At 47.4% G+C, this 20,114-nt stretch overlaps 1 protein-coding gene across 2 annotated transcripts in view; it reads right to left on the bottom strand.

Annotated features, from left to right (window-relative positions):
- UHRF2 (ubiquitin like with PHD and ring finger domains 2) overlaps positions 1-20,114 on the bottom strand; it is a 129,925-nt gene that overhangs the window by 91,424 nt on the left and 18,387 nt on the right. For both annotated transcript variants that reach the window (XM_074994878.1, XM_074994877.1), the window contains exon 2: positions 17,855-18,097. In XM_074994878.1, the coding sequence (XP_074850979.1) occupies positions 17,855-18,097 (243 nt within the window). The remainder of the gene's footprint in view (positions 1-17,854; positions 18,098-20,114) is intronic.

Genomic DNA, 20,114 nt, shown 5'->3' with positions numbered 1-20,114 from the left:
ACACTGCACAGAAAGCTTGTACTTGCACTTTTGTGGAGCGTGCTGCTAACGCTGGGGCAGGTATCTTTGCTAGGTCATAGTGTTCCTCAATTCAAGCCATGATCACAAAGAAAAGCGTCAAAATCCCACGATCATTAAGAAAGGGGTCAAGAGTGGCATGCAAGCCAATTTTCATCAGCACTTGAGGCAAGAGCTCAGCCCCGCCCCTCATCCCCCATGCAGCCAGGAGCTTGCTCAAAGCTATGCCACCTGTGGCTTAACAAAAGACCAGCTAATGCTACCAACCACCACCTAAACAATAAAGCTCTGCATCTTTATTTATTAATGAAGCTGTTTTAAGTAGGACTATTAAGCTATGTCTACATGGCAGAGCTATTCTGGGATACCGCGGTATCCCGAAATACTTAAGCTACTCTGTGTTTATGAAACGCACCCATTATTTCGAAATATTTTTCAAAATAATAGGTGTGCTAATTTGGTATCCTTGTAGTTCTCACTGCAGGAGGAGTTTGGGATGCTTCAGAATAGCACATTATTTTGACATCTGGTGCTGTTTAGATAGTGCCGAATGCGGAATTAGCCTATTCCAAAATAAACTCGAAATAAGATATGCAATTTGTGTAGCACAGTCTTTCTTACTGCATTAGACTTACCTTGCCTGTTTTGTTTATTTTAGACTAGAAAATTTACCTGCCATTGTGTGGGGTCAGCAACAACCCCACACAAATTGGGATGACAGAGGCTTCAGACACCCCCATGCTTCCTAAAGGGCACTAAGGAGTGGAAGGCTTGGGTGGGGCTGGGGATGTGGGATTCAATATGTGGGCTGCCCCAGACTACTCCAAGCTTTTCTCACCACGGCAGCTTGTGGCCACATGAGAAGTGCTTCTGTCTATGGCTGTTCTGCATTCCTGGCATGTATGAGGCCTGCAGGTGTACTGAATGTTTTACATAAAAGTCTCCAAGCATTCAGGCTTCCTGGAACAAGGGAGAGGAGCGTGCACCCTTGTTTGCTGATATGGAACATCACTGTTGCATTGCCTGTGCTCACCGAGATACAGTGTCCTGGCATGCCAGAGCAGAAGGCACAGCAGTTAGACTGATTGCCCTTATTTCCCTGACACTGATATGAAGACCTTGAGTCCTGATGTCCCCAAGTAAGCCCCTACATCAGACCCATCTGTCACTATGTTTAGGGATGGCTACTGGGCCACAAAGGGGACTCCCAAGCAATTCACTTAACATTTGTCTGCCACAGAAGGGAGTCAAGGATTGCTGGGACAGAGTTATTACCATGTCCAGACTGACTGTTTGATCTGTAGACCAATGCTAGTCAGTACTGGAAGGGCTGAATGAGTCTGGCAGATTGCACAATGGACGTATACGCTACCACAAGGACCAGCAGCTTCAAGAAGTTCCTGGCTGTTGTAGTAGGAAACTGTTGGAGAGTGGATATTATCTGGATGGCAGCTTGAAAACGTGTTCCTGGGATGGAATGCTCAAGCCTTAGTTGGAGTCCAAGCGTGCTCCCCCAGATTCTATCCTCTGGACTGGGGAACAGAGTGGACTTGGCCTCATTTATGAGGAGACCAAGGTTGTTGAACATGGTTCTGTTGTACATGAGATGGCCATTGACCTAAGACTCGGATCAGCTATTGATCAGCTAGTCACTGAGGTAGGGAAACACTTGAATGCACTGTCTACACAGAAAGGCTGTGATCACCACCATGCATTTTGTGAAGGCTCTTGAATTACTACAAATTTGAGATACTTTTTGCGAGGAGAATAAATTGTGACGTGAAAATAAGAATCCTTTAAGGATCCACATACACAGGGTTCAGCAACAAAAATAGCAAGAGCCATTTTTCTCAAATTCAGTAAAGAGCCACAGTGCATGTGAATATGAGATGGTCCTTAATAAATAACATCATAAGATACTTTTTGTAATCCCTGTTTTAAGAGCACACAATTTGTAATGAGATACATGTTTACTGCCGGATGTTCACATGCTTTTCACATACAGTAGGCCCCCAAGATATGTGCGTTCGACCTGCACGTATCTTGTACAAGTGCAATTAGAGGGGGACCCCAGCAGAACCTCCAGCTCCAGGGAGCTGCTGCTGGGGGTGGTGGGGAATCCCCCTGTTAAAGGGCTGTTGAGCTAGCAGAGCAAGGCACAGCGCCGGCACAGCCCCAGCAGCTGCTGCTATGGCAGGGTGGCAGGCAATCCCCCTATGAAGGGGGAAGAGAGAGATGGAAGAGCACTTTGCTCTGCCAACTCAGCCCCAAGGTGCCGTCACCAGGGAGGGGATCCCCCTGTTAAAGGGCTGTTGATCTGGCAGAGCTGACAACTGCTGGGGAGCTGGCAGAGCACTTTGCACCACCAGCTTATCAGCCCCTTAACAGGGGGATCTCCTCCACTCACCCCCCACCCCAGCAGCACCCTGGGGCTGAGCTAGCAGAGCAAAGCACTCCACCACCTGCACTCCTGCCACGGCAGCTGTGGCTGCGCTGGCAGCCCCACCCCCACTCAACTTGTGCGATGTTCGAATTACACCTGGTTTCCCAGAAGAGTAATTCCCATGCAAGTCAAGGGTCTACTGTACTCCCTCAGCCCCTGTACCCCATGGAGAGCAGCCAACAGACAGCACAGCCTCTCCCCTCTTGCCCTGGGAAGGAGGTGCCAGCTTGGGCAGTAAAGCCTCCTGCTCCAGGAGCAGCCACTGGCCACTGGATAGACGTGAACCCCACTGCCACAGAGAAGCTGCCAGCCAGCACCAGCCAGCACAGCCCCAGGACTGAGCCTGCCGTCCCCCTCCCACCCTCTCCAAACCATGTCCTGAGCCTCCCACCCTGGGCAGGCTGCAGCCAATGCTTGGTAAGTCTTCTGTTTCATCAATATGTAAGATTTCCCAAGTGCTGCAAGAAGATACCAGTACACAAATAAAAAGAGAAAATATATTGTAAGACAAAGGCTACGTCTACACGTGAAGCCTACATCGAAGTAGCTTATTTCGATGTAGTGACACTGAAATAGGCTATTTCGATGAATAACGTCTACACGTCCTCCAGGGCTGGCAACGTCGACATTCAACATCAACGTTGCGCAGCACCACATCGAAATAGGCGCTGCGAGGGAACATCTACATGCCAAAGTAGCACACATCGAAATAAGGGTGCCAGGCACAGCTGCAGACAAGGTCACAGGGCGGACTCAACAGCAAGCCGCTCCCTTAAAGGGCCCCTCCCAGACACAGTTGCACTAAACAACACAAGGTCCACAGAGCCGACAACTGGTTGCAGACCCTGTGCATGCAGCATGGATCCCCAGCTGCAGCAGCAGCAGCCAGAAGCCCTGGGCTAAGGGCTGCTGCACACGGTGACCATAGAGCCCCGCAACGGCTGGAGAGAGAGCATCTCTCAACCCCTCAGCTGATGGCCGCCATGGCGGACCCCACTATTTCGATGTTGTGGGACGCGGATCGGCTACACGTGCCCTACTTCGACGTTCAACTTCGAAGTAGGGCGCTATTCCCATCCCCTCATGGGGTTAGCGGCTTTGACGTCTCGCCGCCTAACGTCGATGTTAACGTCGAAATAGCGCCCAACACGTGTAGCCGTGACGGGCGCTATTTCGAAGTTAGTGCCGCTACTTCGAAGTAGCATGCACGTGTAGACACGGCTAAATAGTAATAAAATTAACTGAAATTTTTTAAAAAGTGGGTACAAAAGAGGGTCAGAACAGGAATGGATGAGAGTCAGGACATGGACACACAACCTATACCTCTTAAGGACAGTGCTAAAACTAACTTCGGTGGTTGTGTAAATGCTTTGACCTACTTCATTTCATTATAGTACCTCTGCTCTGCAATACTTAAGTGAGCAATTCTGTTATTTCCACTACACTCTTGAAAACTGGTAAGAAGCCTCAAAGTAACAAACCATTACACAATGCCTTTAGACTTCATCTGCAGCAGTATGCAGTTCAATATCAGCAAGTTTCCACGGTAACTGAATATTAAATGAGATGTGTAAAAGGGCTTTAAATTTTTCAGGCAACTCAAACCACCATTGCAGGCTTAGTTGCAGCTATGAATACACAACAAAAAATCATGGAAGAAAATGTACTGCCATTACTTCAAATGTGAAAGGTACATTCAAGTGTCAGGTACCGTATATAATCAGCAAGAGGGAACATATTATCCAATGAATTCTACTATAGTTCTTATCACAGCTGAACGTGAAATTAGAACGATTTACCAGCTGCATGGAACAGAAGTAAATTCCTATCTCAATTGTTAATATGTGAAGAGCAATGGAAACAAAGCATTTGAGGAAATACCTGCAATTAATACAATTGTTTGAGAGACATGAAAAAACATAGTAGCAATGTACACAAATTTTGTAGTCAAATTTTGTGAAGCTGCTGCAAGGACTAGAAAGCACATGAGCTGGTTTATCTAGTATTAAACAAAGTACTTTGAGTCCAAGACAGGTTTCTGCCTTTGTCCAGAATTATCCTAGAGGAGGCTGATGGAAAGGCAACTTCAATTTACCAAAGAACTCTCAGAGACAGGCTCTGGCTAGAGCCTCATAAACCTACAGAATCAGCACACATTAAAACTGTTACGGCTACCTCACATTTCTGGGGCCAGTTCCGCTCACATTAGCTGCTGTGCTGACCTCTTGTGTCTACTCTCCTCCTCTCCCACTTCCCAATGCAAATGTGACCTATTTTATGGCAAATCCTTATCCTCAAGCACAGTGGACCATTTACTGGAACCAAACATGCAATAAACAGTCTTGCCAGAATTCACTTTTTATAAAACTGAATCAAACTATTCTAAAATAATTCAATAGAACTTATTTGACTTTACAAATTGAGACAAGATAATTGAATTGCAATAAAGATTCAAGACAGGTATACATGCTCTCCAGATTATCAGGAGATAATAAAAGACAAACACTCCAAAAATCTTTGTCCTGTATCTAAAGAGTGTTGGGGCTTGTCTACACTTGCCCCCAACTTCAAAGGGGGCATGGTAATCAGGGTGATGGGAGATTACTAATGAAGCACTGCAGTGAATATGAAGCATTTCATTAAGCTAATTCTCCCCTATGGCAACTTCAAAGTGCCCGCATGCACGCAGTCGCAGGCACTTCGAAGTGCCCACACTACTTTGAAGTGCCTTTGGTCCTACACGTATGCCGGCACTTCAAAGTTTGACACTTGGAAGTTGCCATGGTGGAGAATTAGCATAATGAAATGCTGCGTATTCACCACAGCACTTTGTTAGTTATACAGCATTTCATTTGTAATCTCCCATCACCCTGATTACCATGCCTCCTTCAAAGCTGGGGGCAAGTATAGACCCAGCCTTGGAGTCCCAAAGGAACAGGTCACCCAAAGGTACCAGCATTTATGAGGAATGCAGATGTCAGTCAAGAAACACCTCTGAGTTAAGATGGTCTCATCAAACAGGTCAGGAAGAACCACCTTTAAAGTTCCATGCCACATGTGCTCTCACAATGAAATGAATAGTGGGTACAAAGCCACAGTAAAAAAATTGAGAACCTGTGTTCTCCTCCTCCTCAAAGGACTTGATACTAGAGGAAGAGAACTGCAACAAAACATGTAAAAAGATTCACCAAACTGAGAAACTGAAAACAACCAAACCTGCTGGGGCACTGCTGAGAGCTCTTTATGAGCAAAAACGTGAATTGATGGAAGCAAGCATGGATTTCTATAAAACTTAAGGTAAGAATTCAATATAAGAGATAGCAGAAGGAACATAGGAATTGCATAACTAGACACTAATTAGAACCAAAACGTTTTCATAAGAGAGAAATCCACTAAAATGTACAATTATGGAAGCATGATTAATGTTTCTTTCAAACTCATTCTTCCAAGAAATTTGGAGAGTTTAATACTTCTAGCAGTTACATAATTTTACCATCTTATTCTAAAAGCACATCTGTGATAAGCCTGCATACCACAAACAGGTGACAAAAGAGCTAATGTCGGCCTAAGAGAATGAACCTGGAGGAACATCCAGCTGAGTGGTGATTACTAAAACAAGGTTATAAGAGAAGAAAGTCTGTAGTTGCTCTCAGCAATTGGAGAGTAGGGAGACCAGGGAAAGTAAGCTCTGGGATCCTCACATGAGTAGGGCCTTACCAAATTTACAGCCCTTTTTGATTAACTTCACAGATAAAGAGGGGTTTTAAAAACTGTAAATATCATGACTTTATTTAAATCTGACATTCCACAGTTTTACAACTGTAAGAGTCTGACCCAAAAAGGGATTGGGAGAGGAGGGTGCTAGGATATTGCTACCCTTAATTCTGTGCTGCTTAGAGCAGCAATGCTTTCAGAGCTGGGCAGCTGGAACATGACGGCTGCTGGCTGGGAACCCAGCTCTAAAGGCAGGAGTAAGGATGGTGTGTTAAGGTCTTCCTGGGATAGATCCTTAAGAGTCATTTAAGAAAGACATATGATCACCCCACAGGTGGCCAGAGTGGAATTTTGTTAGGTGATACTAGGAGAGGGCCCTCAGTCCTAGCCTTGAACCAACTGTAAGTCTAAAGAAGTTATGAGACGGAAAGCCTGAGAAAAACCTGGATAGAAGAAGTTCAGAGAATGGAAGCAAGAAGTTGGACTGGGCTGACTGTGGCTACTAATTATAAGGTCCCAAGGTCTGAATGCAGTATGGTGGTGAAGCTCTGGGTTCCCCTAGTGGTAGAGAAAATGGCATGAAACCCAATGAAAAGGGACAAGAGAACTCTAAGAGACGGGTACAGCAAAAGACTTTTTAGCAAGGGTGTCTAGGCTATATTTCTAGTGACTAAATCATTACTTGGCTCAAGTGACACACTGTAGCAAGAGAGATCACCAAATCAACAGTCAACTGGGGGGCCCAAGATGAGGAGGGAGCTGCTACAACATATTCTGTCACAGAGACGCTCTAGCAGTCAGTGAACTCTCAAAATTACTAAGCTCTCTAGCTGGGTAAAAGCTTCAGAAAGTGAGTTCCACTAGTCCTGGAACAGATAAAAGTGTGAATGCCCTAGCAACATCTGACCACAAGTATGGCCACTGTCATGTGATCAGGTGATGAGATTTCACAATGGGAAAAACTGAATTACTCATTTACCAAATTGTTCGAATTTCTGAGATGGTGGGGATGAATGGAGCAAGGAAAGGCTTCTGAGGGCCTCAATGACATTCTTAGAATCATTTTTTTGGTGTCTGTGAGATCTAGCCCCTTCAGAAGTTGGCTGTCTACACTAAATCAGAGGTTGTATCACACTGTTGGATCTTGTAATATCACTGAGTTGTTTACTGTTGAGATCATGACTGTGGGGGGACTTGGTACTTCCCCAAGCATCTCTTTGGTGTTGGCATGCATGTCCTGAGACAGAAAAGCATAGCTTGGAAGTCTGTAAGGGACCACAAAGAGTTACTAGTGTGTTCGGAGAATAGTTTCTGGCCTTCAAATGGTAATTCCTCTACTGTGGTGGGAGTCTGTAACTCCTTAGGAAGGCCCAAGATGTGTAGCCATGATGCATGTCTCATGACAATAGCAGGCACAATGGATCAGCATCTGAAAAGTTTAATGAAGTTTGTAGGGCAGTACAGACTAGATGGTATCCTCTAATACTGAGGACTGAAACGGCTCCTTTCTGGTCTCTGGTAGATCTGACAGTTTCTCCAATATGGCGTTGTTCAGATAATTATACCTGGCCATGAAAGCTTCATAATTTGAAATCCTCAACTTGAGTGTTACTGAAAAATGTGTCTTGCATCCAAACAGATTAAGGCATTTCCAATCTGCCTGAATGACTACAGAGAAATTGGTACTGACACATGAAAGCATGTGTGCTGGAATGCAAAAATAAAAATTCACCATCCTTCGACAGAATATAATATTTTCTGTCTGTGTTTGCAGGTTGGAGGGATGGAAGCCCAGTTTGAAACAAAAGCTTTGCAGGTTTCAATGTATGATCTTTGTGGAAGAGGAGGGGCTGCATATAAAGGATATCCTTAAGTTTATGTTATGCTCTCTTTGACTGTTATGTTCATTGACTTTCTCCAGTAAGATCTGCAGGGAGAGCACAATTCTACAGAATCTTGAAAGTGCCTAAAGTCCTTGGCAGATGTAGGAGGTAGAGGCATAAATCACTTCATCAGGTGAGAAGGAAAAATGTAAATGCCTCTCCTGAGCTTCCTCTTCTATTGGTATTACTGGCAGTTCAGCTTTCTGAGAGCGAGACCAATGGAGAAGGGAGAGGCGTAGGTCTCCAGCTCTAGTCTCCCGAAGAGTTCCTCAGTTGTGCCCATCATGTGTCCCAATATAGGCAGTTCAGTGGGAGTGGCACACATGGCTGAATTGAAAGTAATCTCTGCCAATATTGGGAGTCAAAAGTAGGCTGCATACGTGAGAATAAGCTGATACATCTGTCAAGCAGTCACAGGAGCAATGGAGCCCTCATCTTTATCCTCATTAAGGAAGTGGGGTACCAACATTGACAGCGAGAGGGGAAAATGCTGAAAGACCAGAGCAAAGAGAGAAATGGGAGCAGGTCTTGAAGTAGAGACTCAGGAGCAAACACCATAAGTTATCTAAGGCATGTGTAGTCTTGTGGTGGGAGAAAACGCATTATAGATGCTGTTTTAATGCCCAGTGCTGAAGAGAGGGGGATGTTCCAAAAGTTTTGGAAGATGACATTACAAATTCAGCCAGTACCAATGGCTTCACTTGTGCCACAAATAGCATTAATGTTGTAGCTTCTGCAAGTGGGAATCCTTCCTCTACAAACCTGACAAATAGTGCCAGGGACTGAAGATCTGCAAGGACGGGGTCATTAGACAGTTTCTTTGGATGAACCCTGGAATGATAAACCCTGTTGGATGAGGCTGACACCACTGACCGACCCAAGGATGGTGTTCTGGTAAGGCTGTGACTCAGTGTGATGGGGAGGACGCCCGTTTTTTGTTATCCACATTCAAAGGATGCTTCCTCAATAGGGTATGGAAGAGTGTGGAGGAAGTGGGGACAGGAGAGGGCAACAGATGACTTGGCACGAGGGCCACTCTGGGGAAGAGACCAGCCCCAAGTCCAATGCCGAACATAACTTCTCCATGGGCAGAAATTGCAAGCTAATGTCCCTGTTCTTCTGGCTCTAGGTTTCAGGTCAAGAGAGTATGAATACTTTTGAGGGACATGTCTCTTGATGTGCTGCAAGCAGTCATCTACTATCGAGAAAGCAGCCCCACATGACACACTTCAAAAACCAGGGAGAGCCACACATAAGAGTGAAGGAAAAAAGGCTTACAGTTGTAAAGCGGGACTTAAAAATGGAAACCTAATCTAGGAGAACTGTAAAGCTAAAAGTTAAAAAGAAAAAAAAAGAAAGGTTACTCACCATAGTAACGGTGGTTCTTCGAGATGTGTCCCCGTGGGTGCTCCACAATAGGTGTCGGGCTTGCCCGGCGCCGCAGATCGGATCTTCCAAGCAGTTTCTGCCGGACCGCGCATGCGCCGGTGCGCGCCGCTCCCTTGCGCGCTCCTGGCCACATGCGCGATCCAGTCCCCGCCAGTTCCTTGACCAACCGCCTCGGATGCTCCTGCAAAACACTAAACAGAGATCCGAAGCGGGGAGGATGGGCGGGTAGTGGAGCACCCACGGGGACACATCTCGAAGAACCACCGTTACTACGGTGAGGAACCTTTCTTTCTTCTTCGAGTGTCCCCGTGGGTGCTCCACAATAGGTGACTACCCAGCAGTAACCCAAGATAGGAGGTGGGTAATCGGATTATGTGCAGCTTGTCCCCGAGAGGACCGCTGTCGAGAGACGGGTATCCTCTTGGAACACCCTGTGAAGGGCGTAATGTTTGGCGAAGGTGTCATAGGATGACCAGGTCGCCGCTCTGCAAATGTCTTTTAGCGCAACGCCCTTGAAAAAGGCTGTTGATGCCGCCACCGCCCTAGTGGAATGAGCCCTGGGAGTGGCCAGTAAAGGAGTCTTTTTGAGTTTGTAGCACATTTTTATGCAGGATACGATGTGCTTCGAGATTCTCTGTGAAGAGAGACCTTCTCCTTTCGATTTGGGAGCGAGAGAGACTAGGAGTCTATCCATTTTCCGGAAGGACTTGGTCCTGTCTATATAGAAGGCTAGCGCCCTCCTCACGTCCAGGAGGTGTAGGCGCGCCTCTTTGTTAGAGTTATGAGGCTTTGGATAAAATGAGGGTAAAACAATAGGTTCGTTAATGTGAAACTCAGAAGAAACTTTGGGAACAAAGGCTGGATGCAGCCGTATGGTTACCGCCTCCTTGGAAAAAACAGTGCAGGGTGGCGTTGCCATAACTGCCGCAAGCTCGCTCACCCTGCGAGCTGATGTGATTGCGAGAAGAAAGGTCATCTTTATCGTAAGGAGGCGGAGGGAAACCGTGGCCAAGGGCTCGAACGGTGGTCCCGTTAGCACATTAAGCACCAGGTCCAAGTTCCACGAAGGTGGAAGCGGTTTCCGAGGGGGGTATAGGTTTACCAACCCTTTGAGGAACCTGGTAACCATGGGATGGACGAACACCGTGTGCCCTTCCTCCTCGTGTCTGAACGCCGAAATGGCGGCAAGGTGGACCTTTAACGAGGATAGTGAGAGTCCTCCTCTCTTGAGGTCCAGTAAATACTCTAATATCACAGGTATAGGCACCGAAAGGGGGGCTAGCCGTTTGGTAGAACACCATGCCGTGAAGCGAGTCCATTTCTGCTTGTAGGTCTTCCTGGTGGAAGTCCTCCTGCTGCTTTCTAGGACTTGTTGCACTTCCTCCGTACATGTGCTCTCTAGGGAGCTGAGCCATGGATTAACCACGCTTGTAGTCGCAGGCCTTGGAGGTGTGGATGCACTATGGACCCCTGGGCTTGCGTGAGCAGATCCAGCGCCACCGGAAGGGGCATCGGTGGACAGTCCGACATGCGCAGGAGTAGGGGGAACCATTGCTGTCGATCCCACGTTGGGACTATCAGGATCATTCGGGCTCCTTCCCTCCTGGCTTTCTGCAAGACTTTGTGGATCAGCACTGTGGGAGGAAAAGCGTAAAGCAGGGGGCCCCTCCACGAGATCGCGAACGTGTCCCCCAGGGACCCCCGTCCCAGTCCTGCCCTGGAGCAGAATCGTGGGCATTTCTTGTTGTGTTGAGTGGCAAACAGGTCTATCTGGGGAAAGCCCCATGCGTGGAAAATCGGTCGTAGCAGATCGGGACGGATCTGCCACTCGTGCGTGAATGCAAAACGCCTGCTCAGCTGGTCTGCCTTCACATTGTGAGCGCCTGGTAAGTACGAGGCTTTCAAGATTATATTGTTGGCGATGGACCAGTTCCATAACCGGACTGCTTCCGCACATAAGGCACGGGACCGAGCTCCTCCTTGCCGATTTATATAAAACATGGTGGAGGTATTGTCTGTACTGATCCCGACAACTTTGCCTTGTATATGGTCTCGAAAGTGTCTGCAGGCGTTGAACACTGCTCTGAGCTCCAGTATATTTATGTGCAGTGACTGCTCTGTGGAGGACCACAGCCCTTGAGTCACCTCTTCGCCCATGTGTGCTCCCCACCCTATGAGGGAGGCATCTGTAGTAAGAAAAACCGATATTTGTGGTTGGTGGAAGGGTACCCCTGTTAGCAAGTTCTTGGGGTTTACCCACCATTGCAGGGATTTGCGCACCTCTGCTGTGGGCGACACCACCCTGTGAATGGTGTGTGCTGCCGGTTTGTATACGCTCGCCAGCCAGTGCTGCATGCTGCGCATGTGTAACCTGGCGTTCTGTACTACGAACGTCGCCGCTGCCATGTGGCCCAGCAGCTGTAAGCACGTCAGGACCGGCACCGTAGGGCTGAAGGTGATGACCTGCACGAGGGAGCCGATGGCCCGAAAGCGAGTCTCTGGTAGATACACTCTCGCTGTAATAGAATTTATGCGTGCCCCTATGAACTCTATGTCCTGTGCAGGGTCTATCTTTGACTTTGCCAGATTGATAACCAGGCCGAGCGAAGAGAACGTGCCTGCTGTGACGCGTATCATGCATAGTACCTCCTCCTTCGAGGCCCCTTTGAGTAGGCAGTCATCCAGATACGGGAATATAAATACCCCGTCTGTGCACGTAGGCTGACACCACTGCCAAGGTCTTGGTGAAGACTCTGGGGGCCGAGGAGAGGCCAAACGGTAGGACCTTGTATTGAAAATGTTCTTTGCCTACCATGAACCGGAGGAATCGCCGGTGAGCCAGATGGATAGTTATGTGAAAATACGCGTCTTGTAAATCGAGGGCTGCGAACCAATCTCCATCGTCCAGTGCCGTAAGGATGGAGGCGATTGTGATCATCCGACACGTTGCTTGCACAGGTACCGGTTGAGGCCTCGAAGATCTAAGATGGGCCTCCAGCCTCCTGTCTTTTTCTCTGTGAGGAAGTACCTCGAGTAGAACCCTTTTCCTTGCAGTTGCTCCGGCACTCTTTCCACTGCCCCTATGAGCATGAGATGGTCTACCTCCTGCTTGAGCCTCGCTACGTGGGAGGCCTCCTGGAGGTGGGGCCTGGGTGGAGGTCGTGGCGGTGGGAGCGACTGGAAGGGGATGACGTACCCCGTAGCTATGATCTCCAGCACCCATTTGTCTGTGGTGATCCTTTGCCACTGGTTATAGAATGGTCGGAGGCGATGGTGGAATAGCCGCTTCGGATGACCTTGTGTGATGGTAGTGATGGCACAGCCCTGGATCTGTGTGTCAAACTTGTGGCCTTTGGCCCTGCCCTGAGGACACACGGCTCTGTTGGGAACGTCGCCTGGGAGTTCTGTACTGCTGGTGCTGTTGATGTCGCCCTTGCTCGTAACCCCTGTGGTACTGGGGATGCTGTTGCTGGTACTGGTACCGTCTTTGTTGAGGGCAGTACTTTTTCTTTCTGTATGGAGGGGTGTAAATCCCCAGGGTCCTAAGTGTGGCTCTTGAATCTTTACTGGAATGAAGGACCGAGTCAGTTGATTCAGCAAACAGCTTCTGCGAGTCGAAGGGAAGATCGACTATATTTGCCTGCAGATCCCTCGGTATACCCGAAGTCTGGAGCCAGGACTCCCTTCGCATCACCACTGCTGTAGCTGTGGAGCGTGCTGCTGTGTCCGCAACATCCAGGGCGATCTGAACTCCCGTCCTCGAGGCCGCGTAGCCTTCTTGCACGATGGCCTTGAGCACCGATTTCTTGTCCTCTGGAAGCAAGTCCATGAGGGAGGTTAACCTAGTGTAGTTGTCGAAATTATGGTTCGCTAAATGCGCTGAGTAATTTGCCATTCGCAACAGTAGAGTGGAGGAGGAGTAGACCTTTCTGCCGAACAGCTCTAGCTTCTTGGCATCTTTGTCTGTTCCCCCTGTCTTGAATTGAGATGTCTTTGATCTTTGTTGCGACGACTCCACCACCAAGGAATTTGGTTGTGGGTGGCTGAACAGGAACTCCATGCCCTTCGCTGGCACGAAGTATTTCTTATCCGCTCTCTTGTGGACAGGCGGAATAGTCGCAGGGGTCTGCCATATCATAGTGGCGGACTCCAAGATTGCTTCATCAAGCGGTATTGCTATTTTGGAGGAGGCCGGAGGTCTCAGATTTTTGAGGAGCTCATGGTGTTTCTCTTGCACCTCTGCTGTCTGGATGCCTTGCATGAAGGCCACCCTCTTAAACAGCTCTTGAAACTGTTTGAGATCGTCCGGAGGATGGACGTCCCCCGGGGCCGTAGCCTCATCCGGGGAGGAGAGCGAGGAACCACTAGGGTACACCTCTCTGGACCCTTCCGGTTCCTGTTGGCGATGGTACATCCTCTCACTGGAAGCTTGCAAGGGAAAGTCTCAGGGTTCCATAACCAGTTCCCCCTGAGATACTTGAGTCTCTGTCCCTGTTCGCGATTACCCTCGGGGATATGGGACCGTCTGTGGGGATCTTTCCCTGGTAGATTGCTGGTGGTATCTATGCCCCGCATGATAGGGGCAACCATGGCAGCATGGGCACTGTTCTTGGGAAGGTGACCTAGACCACTCCCTTGGTGCATACCCTCTACGTCTGGGGGAGCGAGATCGTCGAGAGATCTGGGACTCTGGAGAGAGCGATTTGTGATAGTATTCCAGCGGCTCAAACCCCAGGAAGGGTGAAGGTGGTCCCAGCCAGGGCGAGGCTGGTTGTAAAAATGGAGACGGGGGCTCCGGGTAGGCTAGGGGGGACCCCGGCCTTCTGGTTGGAGTCCGCAGCATAAGCGGAGGGCTGAGAGAGAGCAACTCTGCAGTCCTATCTGGAGAGGGGCTGCGGTGCCTTGTTTTGTGTGCAGCCCTCCCCCTCCCTTGAGGAGGTAGCTCCGCCCCCTGACGTGCAGGGGATCTCGGCACGCTCATGGGCGGTGCCCTCCGGTGCCTGCAGCCTGCGTGCCTGCACGCTCTGCACCACTGGTTCCCCGGGGGTCAGTGCCGCTGCTTGCAGTGCCGCCGGTACCGGCGCTTCTTTAGCCACCGCCCTGCCTGCGGTGCGGGGCAGCTGTTTGATTATCGGAGGCTGAGCTGCCTCCACGTGGCTCTCCGTGCCGCCGCCGATCAGCTGTTGCTGCAGCTGGGGGCTGTGCGCTCCTCCTGTCCCGCTCGCTGTTGCTGCTGGCAGGGATCGGGCTGGGGAGGCTTTCCTCCGTTTTTGCGCTGATGGGGTGAGGGAGGCGGCTTTCCTTTTATGGGCCCCAGAGGGTCCCTCCTGCTGCGGCCGCTCCGGCACGTCTGGCTGGAGGGCCTTGTCGAAGAGCAGCATTTTAAGCCGCATCTCCCTGTCCTTCCTTGCTCTGGCTGTTAATTTTGCAGAGAAGGAGCATTTCTGCATTACATGGGACTCCCCCAGGCACCTTATGCAGAGACTGTGCCCATCAGATGTTGGCATTGCCTCTCGGCAGGACTCACATTTCTTGAATCCTGAGGAGGACATTGTTGGTGAGTCTTTCAGTTGTTAATGGGTACTTAGCACCTTCTCTGTGCTGTTTTTCCCCCCTCTCCGATAGCCTGCTGCGGCAGGAGGGCTAATGGCCCTAGGCTCCTGGCCTCCGGTGCTCCGCTTGATACTAGGACTGGACTGAATGCCGTCCCACTTGTTGTTTCTTTTTTTTTTTTTTTTTGAAAATTACAACAACTGGCTAACTTAACAGTAGCCTAAGAACTTGAAAACTTTAAAGAAAAAACAGTTAAAACCATTGTATACGCTAACTTGGCCGTAGCCTAGTCGGATTCCATCTGCAGCCGACGGCGGTTAAGAGGAACGGGCGGGGACCGCATTGCGCACGTGGCCAGGAGCGCGCAAGGGAGCGGTGCGCACTGGCGCATGCGCGGTCCAGCAGAAACTGCTTGGAAGATCCGATCTGCGGCGCCGGGCGAGCCCGACACCTATTGTGGAGCACCCACGGGGACACTCGAAGAAGAATCTGGAGAATGGAGAGAAAAAACTAGCTGCATTATGCGTGCACTTTCTCTAAAGGAATAGGAGAAGCAGCCTCTCCTAGTCCCAGACCAAAAGGGGGTAGAGAAGGGAATGGTTGGACCACACAGTATTATATATACAGTAGACCACTGCGTTACACATAGGTTGCATTCCTGGTCAACCATGTGTAACACAAATTTTGCAGGTCAGAAGAAGCCAGGTTCCTGGCTCCCCTCCCTTTCCAGAGCCAGGAAACTGACCAGCACAGCAGTGCTGATTAGTTTCCTGGCTCCAGAGAGTGATGGGGAGCTGGGAACTAGGCAGCAGCCAGGCTCCTCACCACTCCTGGGAGACATAACAGCGTAGTGCTGGTCAGTTTCCCAGCTCTGCAAGTGGAGGGGACACAGGAACCACGCTGCTTCCTGGTTCCCAGCTCCCCAGCACTTGCTAGAGCCAGGAAACTAACCAGCACTGCAGTGCTGCTCAGTTTCCCAGATCCCCTCCGCTGACAATTTTGACTTGCATTAAATGTAAGGAACACGTTAGGTCAAAATCATGCATGTTGGGGGTCTACTGTACATATACATCACATGCACCTCACCTCTTGTCCTGTGGGAGATCTGCAGTCCAATGGCCACAGCAACAGAAGTTTTCTAATCCCAGACTAATGAGGTGCTGATCCATCCATAGGGAAAACATTAAAAGAGCATGTTCTCATTTTCATGCAGTTTTATTAAAGGATTCTTACCAAAGATTTACTGAAAGTCCAAATAAATTATATCTGTCATCCCCATCATATCATTTAACCACTGTTTGAAGTTACTTCAGCTACTACTCCTGGAATTCTCAGCACGACCCCTAGCACTTTTTTTAGAAACCCTCCAGTGAAGTTGCTGAGTTTAATGACAGGTACATTTTTGTTAGCAGTTCAGCTACTTCTATTCTTCTATTCTCAAGAGTTCCGAAGGACCTTAAGTAGTAAATTGCTGCAAATTGCATTATCACCTTTTCTTACACCACCCCCTTTCTTTCGATACCACAGTTTGGCGGCACCTTCTTTTAGTTATCTGAGAAAAGCAGCAATCTACATAACATCCTGTGCTGTTAAGAGTGATGGAATGAAAGTATTCAGCTTCTCTGCACAATTCATTCCTTTATGACCTGAGAGTCTAGCAGATCCAATGAATTCTCTTACAGGCTTCCTACTACTAGAAAATTAGGGGTTTCTTAATGGCTACTGATAAGTGTTTATTTTAGCAGTTCTCTTCTTTGAGAAATCCATCTTTTCTATGTTTTCTGATTTTAGATGTCTTCCTTCATCCTTTGTCTGCTTCTAATAAAAGGGGGGAAAGGAAGCCCATGGATAAAGAATGGGCTTTATGCTTTAGTGTAAAAAAAGGAAGAAGAGGGAAAATGAGTGGATAGGAAGCCAGAAAGCTAGTATCTTTATAACAGATATATTTGGCAGGTTTTCACCTCCTTACTGCTTAACAGGTCAAGCTATAATGCCAAGTATATGTTATATTGTTGGACAGTGAAAGTGATGCATGGAAGAAAACAAAATTACCTCCTATCTGTTACACTGATATTATAACAACCACTTCGAGGACATATTATAGTGACTTCATGTCAGTAGAGCGAGTCGCATCATGAAGCTGTTTCTCCATATTGCAACTCTAATTGGAACCCACGGGTCTGGCACACGTAGCACAATTTTCTTCTATTGCCTTGAACACTATGCTGCATATAAGACAGAGCACAAATCTCTTACACAGCAGAAAGAATCTGGAAAAAGCAGGAGACACCACGTACCATGAAATCAGTAACTTCTAGTCTTTCTGCAATATAGACGGACAAACTGCCCAGATGATGAGGTGAGAGAAACAAACATTTTTCTAGTACAGTTGACCTCTTACTGTTCACATTTAAATCTACAGTTTTACTGTAAAATGTCTTACCATGTTAGGTCCAATTCAGCAAGTCACTTACAATGTCTAAACTTAAAAATATGCCTTCAGTACCTTGATCAGAGCCTTAGATATCATAAGCTGAAGGCCTAAAAAGCTCATCACAGTGAAGTTTACCTAAAAATACCTGCTAGAGCATGCAGGTATGATAACTGGAGCGTGAGGTCATAATTTTTAACCAAATACGTTGTTTAGAGATTTATTTTATCTGGATAGTACAACTGGTCCCAATTCTAATTCTTACACACATACTTAACTTTAAACTTGAGCACAGACCAACTGACTTCAAATTTATCACTAAACATGACAGTGTTTCTCAAACATCTGGGCCTAGATAAACTGTAGAATTGAATCTAGAAACTACAAAACAAGATGATTTCTACTTTCAAAAATTGTAAATACCTTATACAGTCCAATGCCAGGATCAATGAGAAATGAGCGAGCTGATGTAGATGGTTGGTTGGGTGATCCACGCCCCGTTGTTCTCTTAACTTTATTCTTACAGTTGGCAACAGTACAAGAGTTGACTCCTCCATCCTTTTTAGTCAAGGAAGTGGTAGGAGCATCAGACTCAGTCCGTATCAAAAGCTGTACTATGTCATTTAGTCCAACATTGTAATCAAATAACGTATGTCCATCTTCCAGCTGCCAAAAAAAGAGATTTTATTTTGTAAACTCCACCTTTAGAAATATTGCTATGATTTTTTCAACAATTCCATAACATAGAAAACTGTTAAGCACTTTTTAAAAAATACTAATAAACTTCATCTAGCAAGAAAAATACAAAACACATGATCACATAGAATTCAACAGTAAAAATCAAATTCAATGGGATCAAGATTTAATCCAATAAGATTACTCACAAACATAAAAACCATCCATGTGCATCCTTGCAGAATTTTGGCCTTGCCACACAGCATCTTAAGACACTCCAAATACTTCCTACTCAAAATGCAGACCACAATTACATGATTTCTGATACCATTATGTGGCAAAGTGTGGGGAAATGAAGTTTTACAGGCAAGCACTTCATGTACAACTTCACAATACACCCATTCCCAATCTTTCCAAAGCAGCCAGACAGTGTGTTACAATTCAATATTTCATTGTCACATAAATTTTACAAAATATCCAGACAGCCACAAAGGGGTAAAAGTATACTTGAATAAAAAATCTGTTTACTCTTCGAAATAATAAAAGGAAATACTTTTTATGTGAGATTATGGTTAGAGAAAGAGTGTAATGAAATGTATTGGCTCTTCGGGGTTATTAAAGAACTGTCTGTACAAAGAGCACCCACAAATTGGGCTTAGGAAAGAAAGCTTGTTACTCCAATTTTATTTAAGACCAGAAAAGGTTAAACTTATGGGCTTATTTAGCAAGGGCCTTGTTAGCTTGTCAAACAAGAATAAGGTGCCTTTGTGGCTTGAGGGCCAAAGTGCAGAAATCTCAGATTTAGATATCTAAATCCTAATTTTAGGCTCCACTGTAATTCACAAAATCCTGCCCAGGCTTGTTAAGTTGAGGTGTCTACATTTAGCAATAAGTCTATGCTTAAAACATTTAAGCACTGTCACTTAAGCGCTGCAAGTAAAAATATGGCCATTGGTCTTCCAGTGCTTTATGTAAACCCCCTGAACAAAGGGCTTAGCTCCCAGCACTGGAAGTCCATTCACATAGGCATGTTTTTCACACCTCCGAGTGAGAAAGTTACCGTGCAGTAACTTGCACATGTACACAAACCCATATACATTTTCAGGGTAAAAAGTTCCATAGCCACATGACTCCCCCTATGCATTCAGACACTTCTCCCATCTAAGTTCCAGAGCTACCCAGGACCTGCAGGAAGAGCATCATTCTTTTGCCTTACAGACAGGAAACAGACAACTCAGCATTCTCCCTTCCCTGCCGCCTGGTTCCCAGCTCCCCTGGACTTGCGGGAGACGGCAAACTACCAGCACTGGTCACTTTCCTGAGTCCTGCCACTCTAGGAGCCAGGTGTGGCTTCCCCCAGCTTGGGGGAGCCAGACGGGCAGACAACCACAGCAGAGCAGTTTCTCCCCAGCTTTCTCCAGAAAGGGGAGCTGGAGACTACAGCAGGGAGCTGGCAGAGCAGCAGTGCTCCCACCAGCCCCCAGACCCTCGGAACCGTAGGATTCTGACTTGTGCTTAACTTCTCTTAAGTGCAAGTCAAAATCGCGTACATCGGGGTTTACGGTAGCCAGAAGAGCCATTTTTTTTCAAATTCAGTCACAAAATCAATACTTCAGGAGCAGCAATGCATGTGAATATGAGACAGTCCTTAATAATGTCAAACCATACATTTTGTAACCCCTATTTTAAGAACAGCACATTCACAATGATTTGTATCGGTTAGAAAGTTTCTGTTACTTTCAGCCCTGGATTGAAGGACAAATGAGGACAAAGAAAATGCTGCACCTGGTTCGTGTCAACCCTCCATGCCCCTTCTCTCATTCCCAGGCTCAACCTCCTTGGCCCACAAACCCACCCACTTATCCCCAGAATTAACCCCTTCCACCAGCCTGCCAGCTGATAAACCAATTACATTTAGTCCCATGATTTCAGAGTGGCAGCGCAGGGAGCTGCAAGAGAAGTCAGCTACAGCAGTACCTGGAGCCATAACTGACTCCTTAAAGAACTG

The sequence above is a fragment of the Carettochelys insculpta genome, chromosome 5 (assembly GCF_033958435.1).
Source record: "Carettochelys insculpta isolate YL-2023 chromosome 5, ASM3395843v1, whole genome shotgun sequence".
Taxonomy (NCBI): Eukaryota; Metazoa; Chordata; order Testudines; family Carettochelyidae; genus Carettochelys; species Carettochelys insculpta.
Note: the sequence above shows the minus strand (reverse complement) of the source record. Positions and strands in the feature narration are given on the sequence as shown.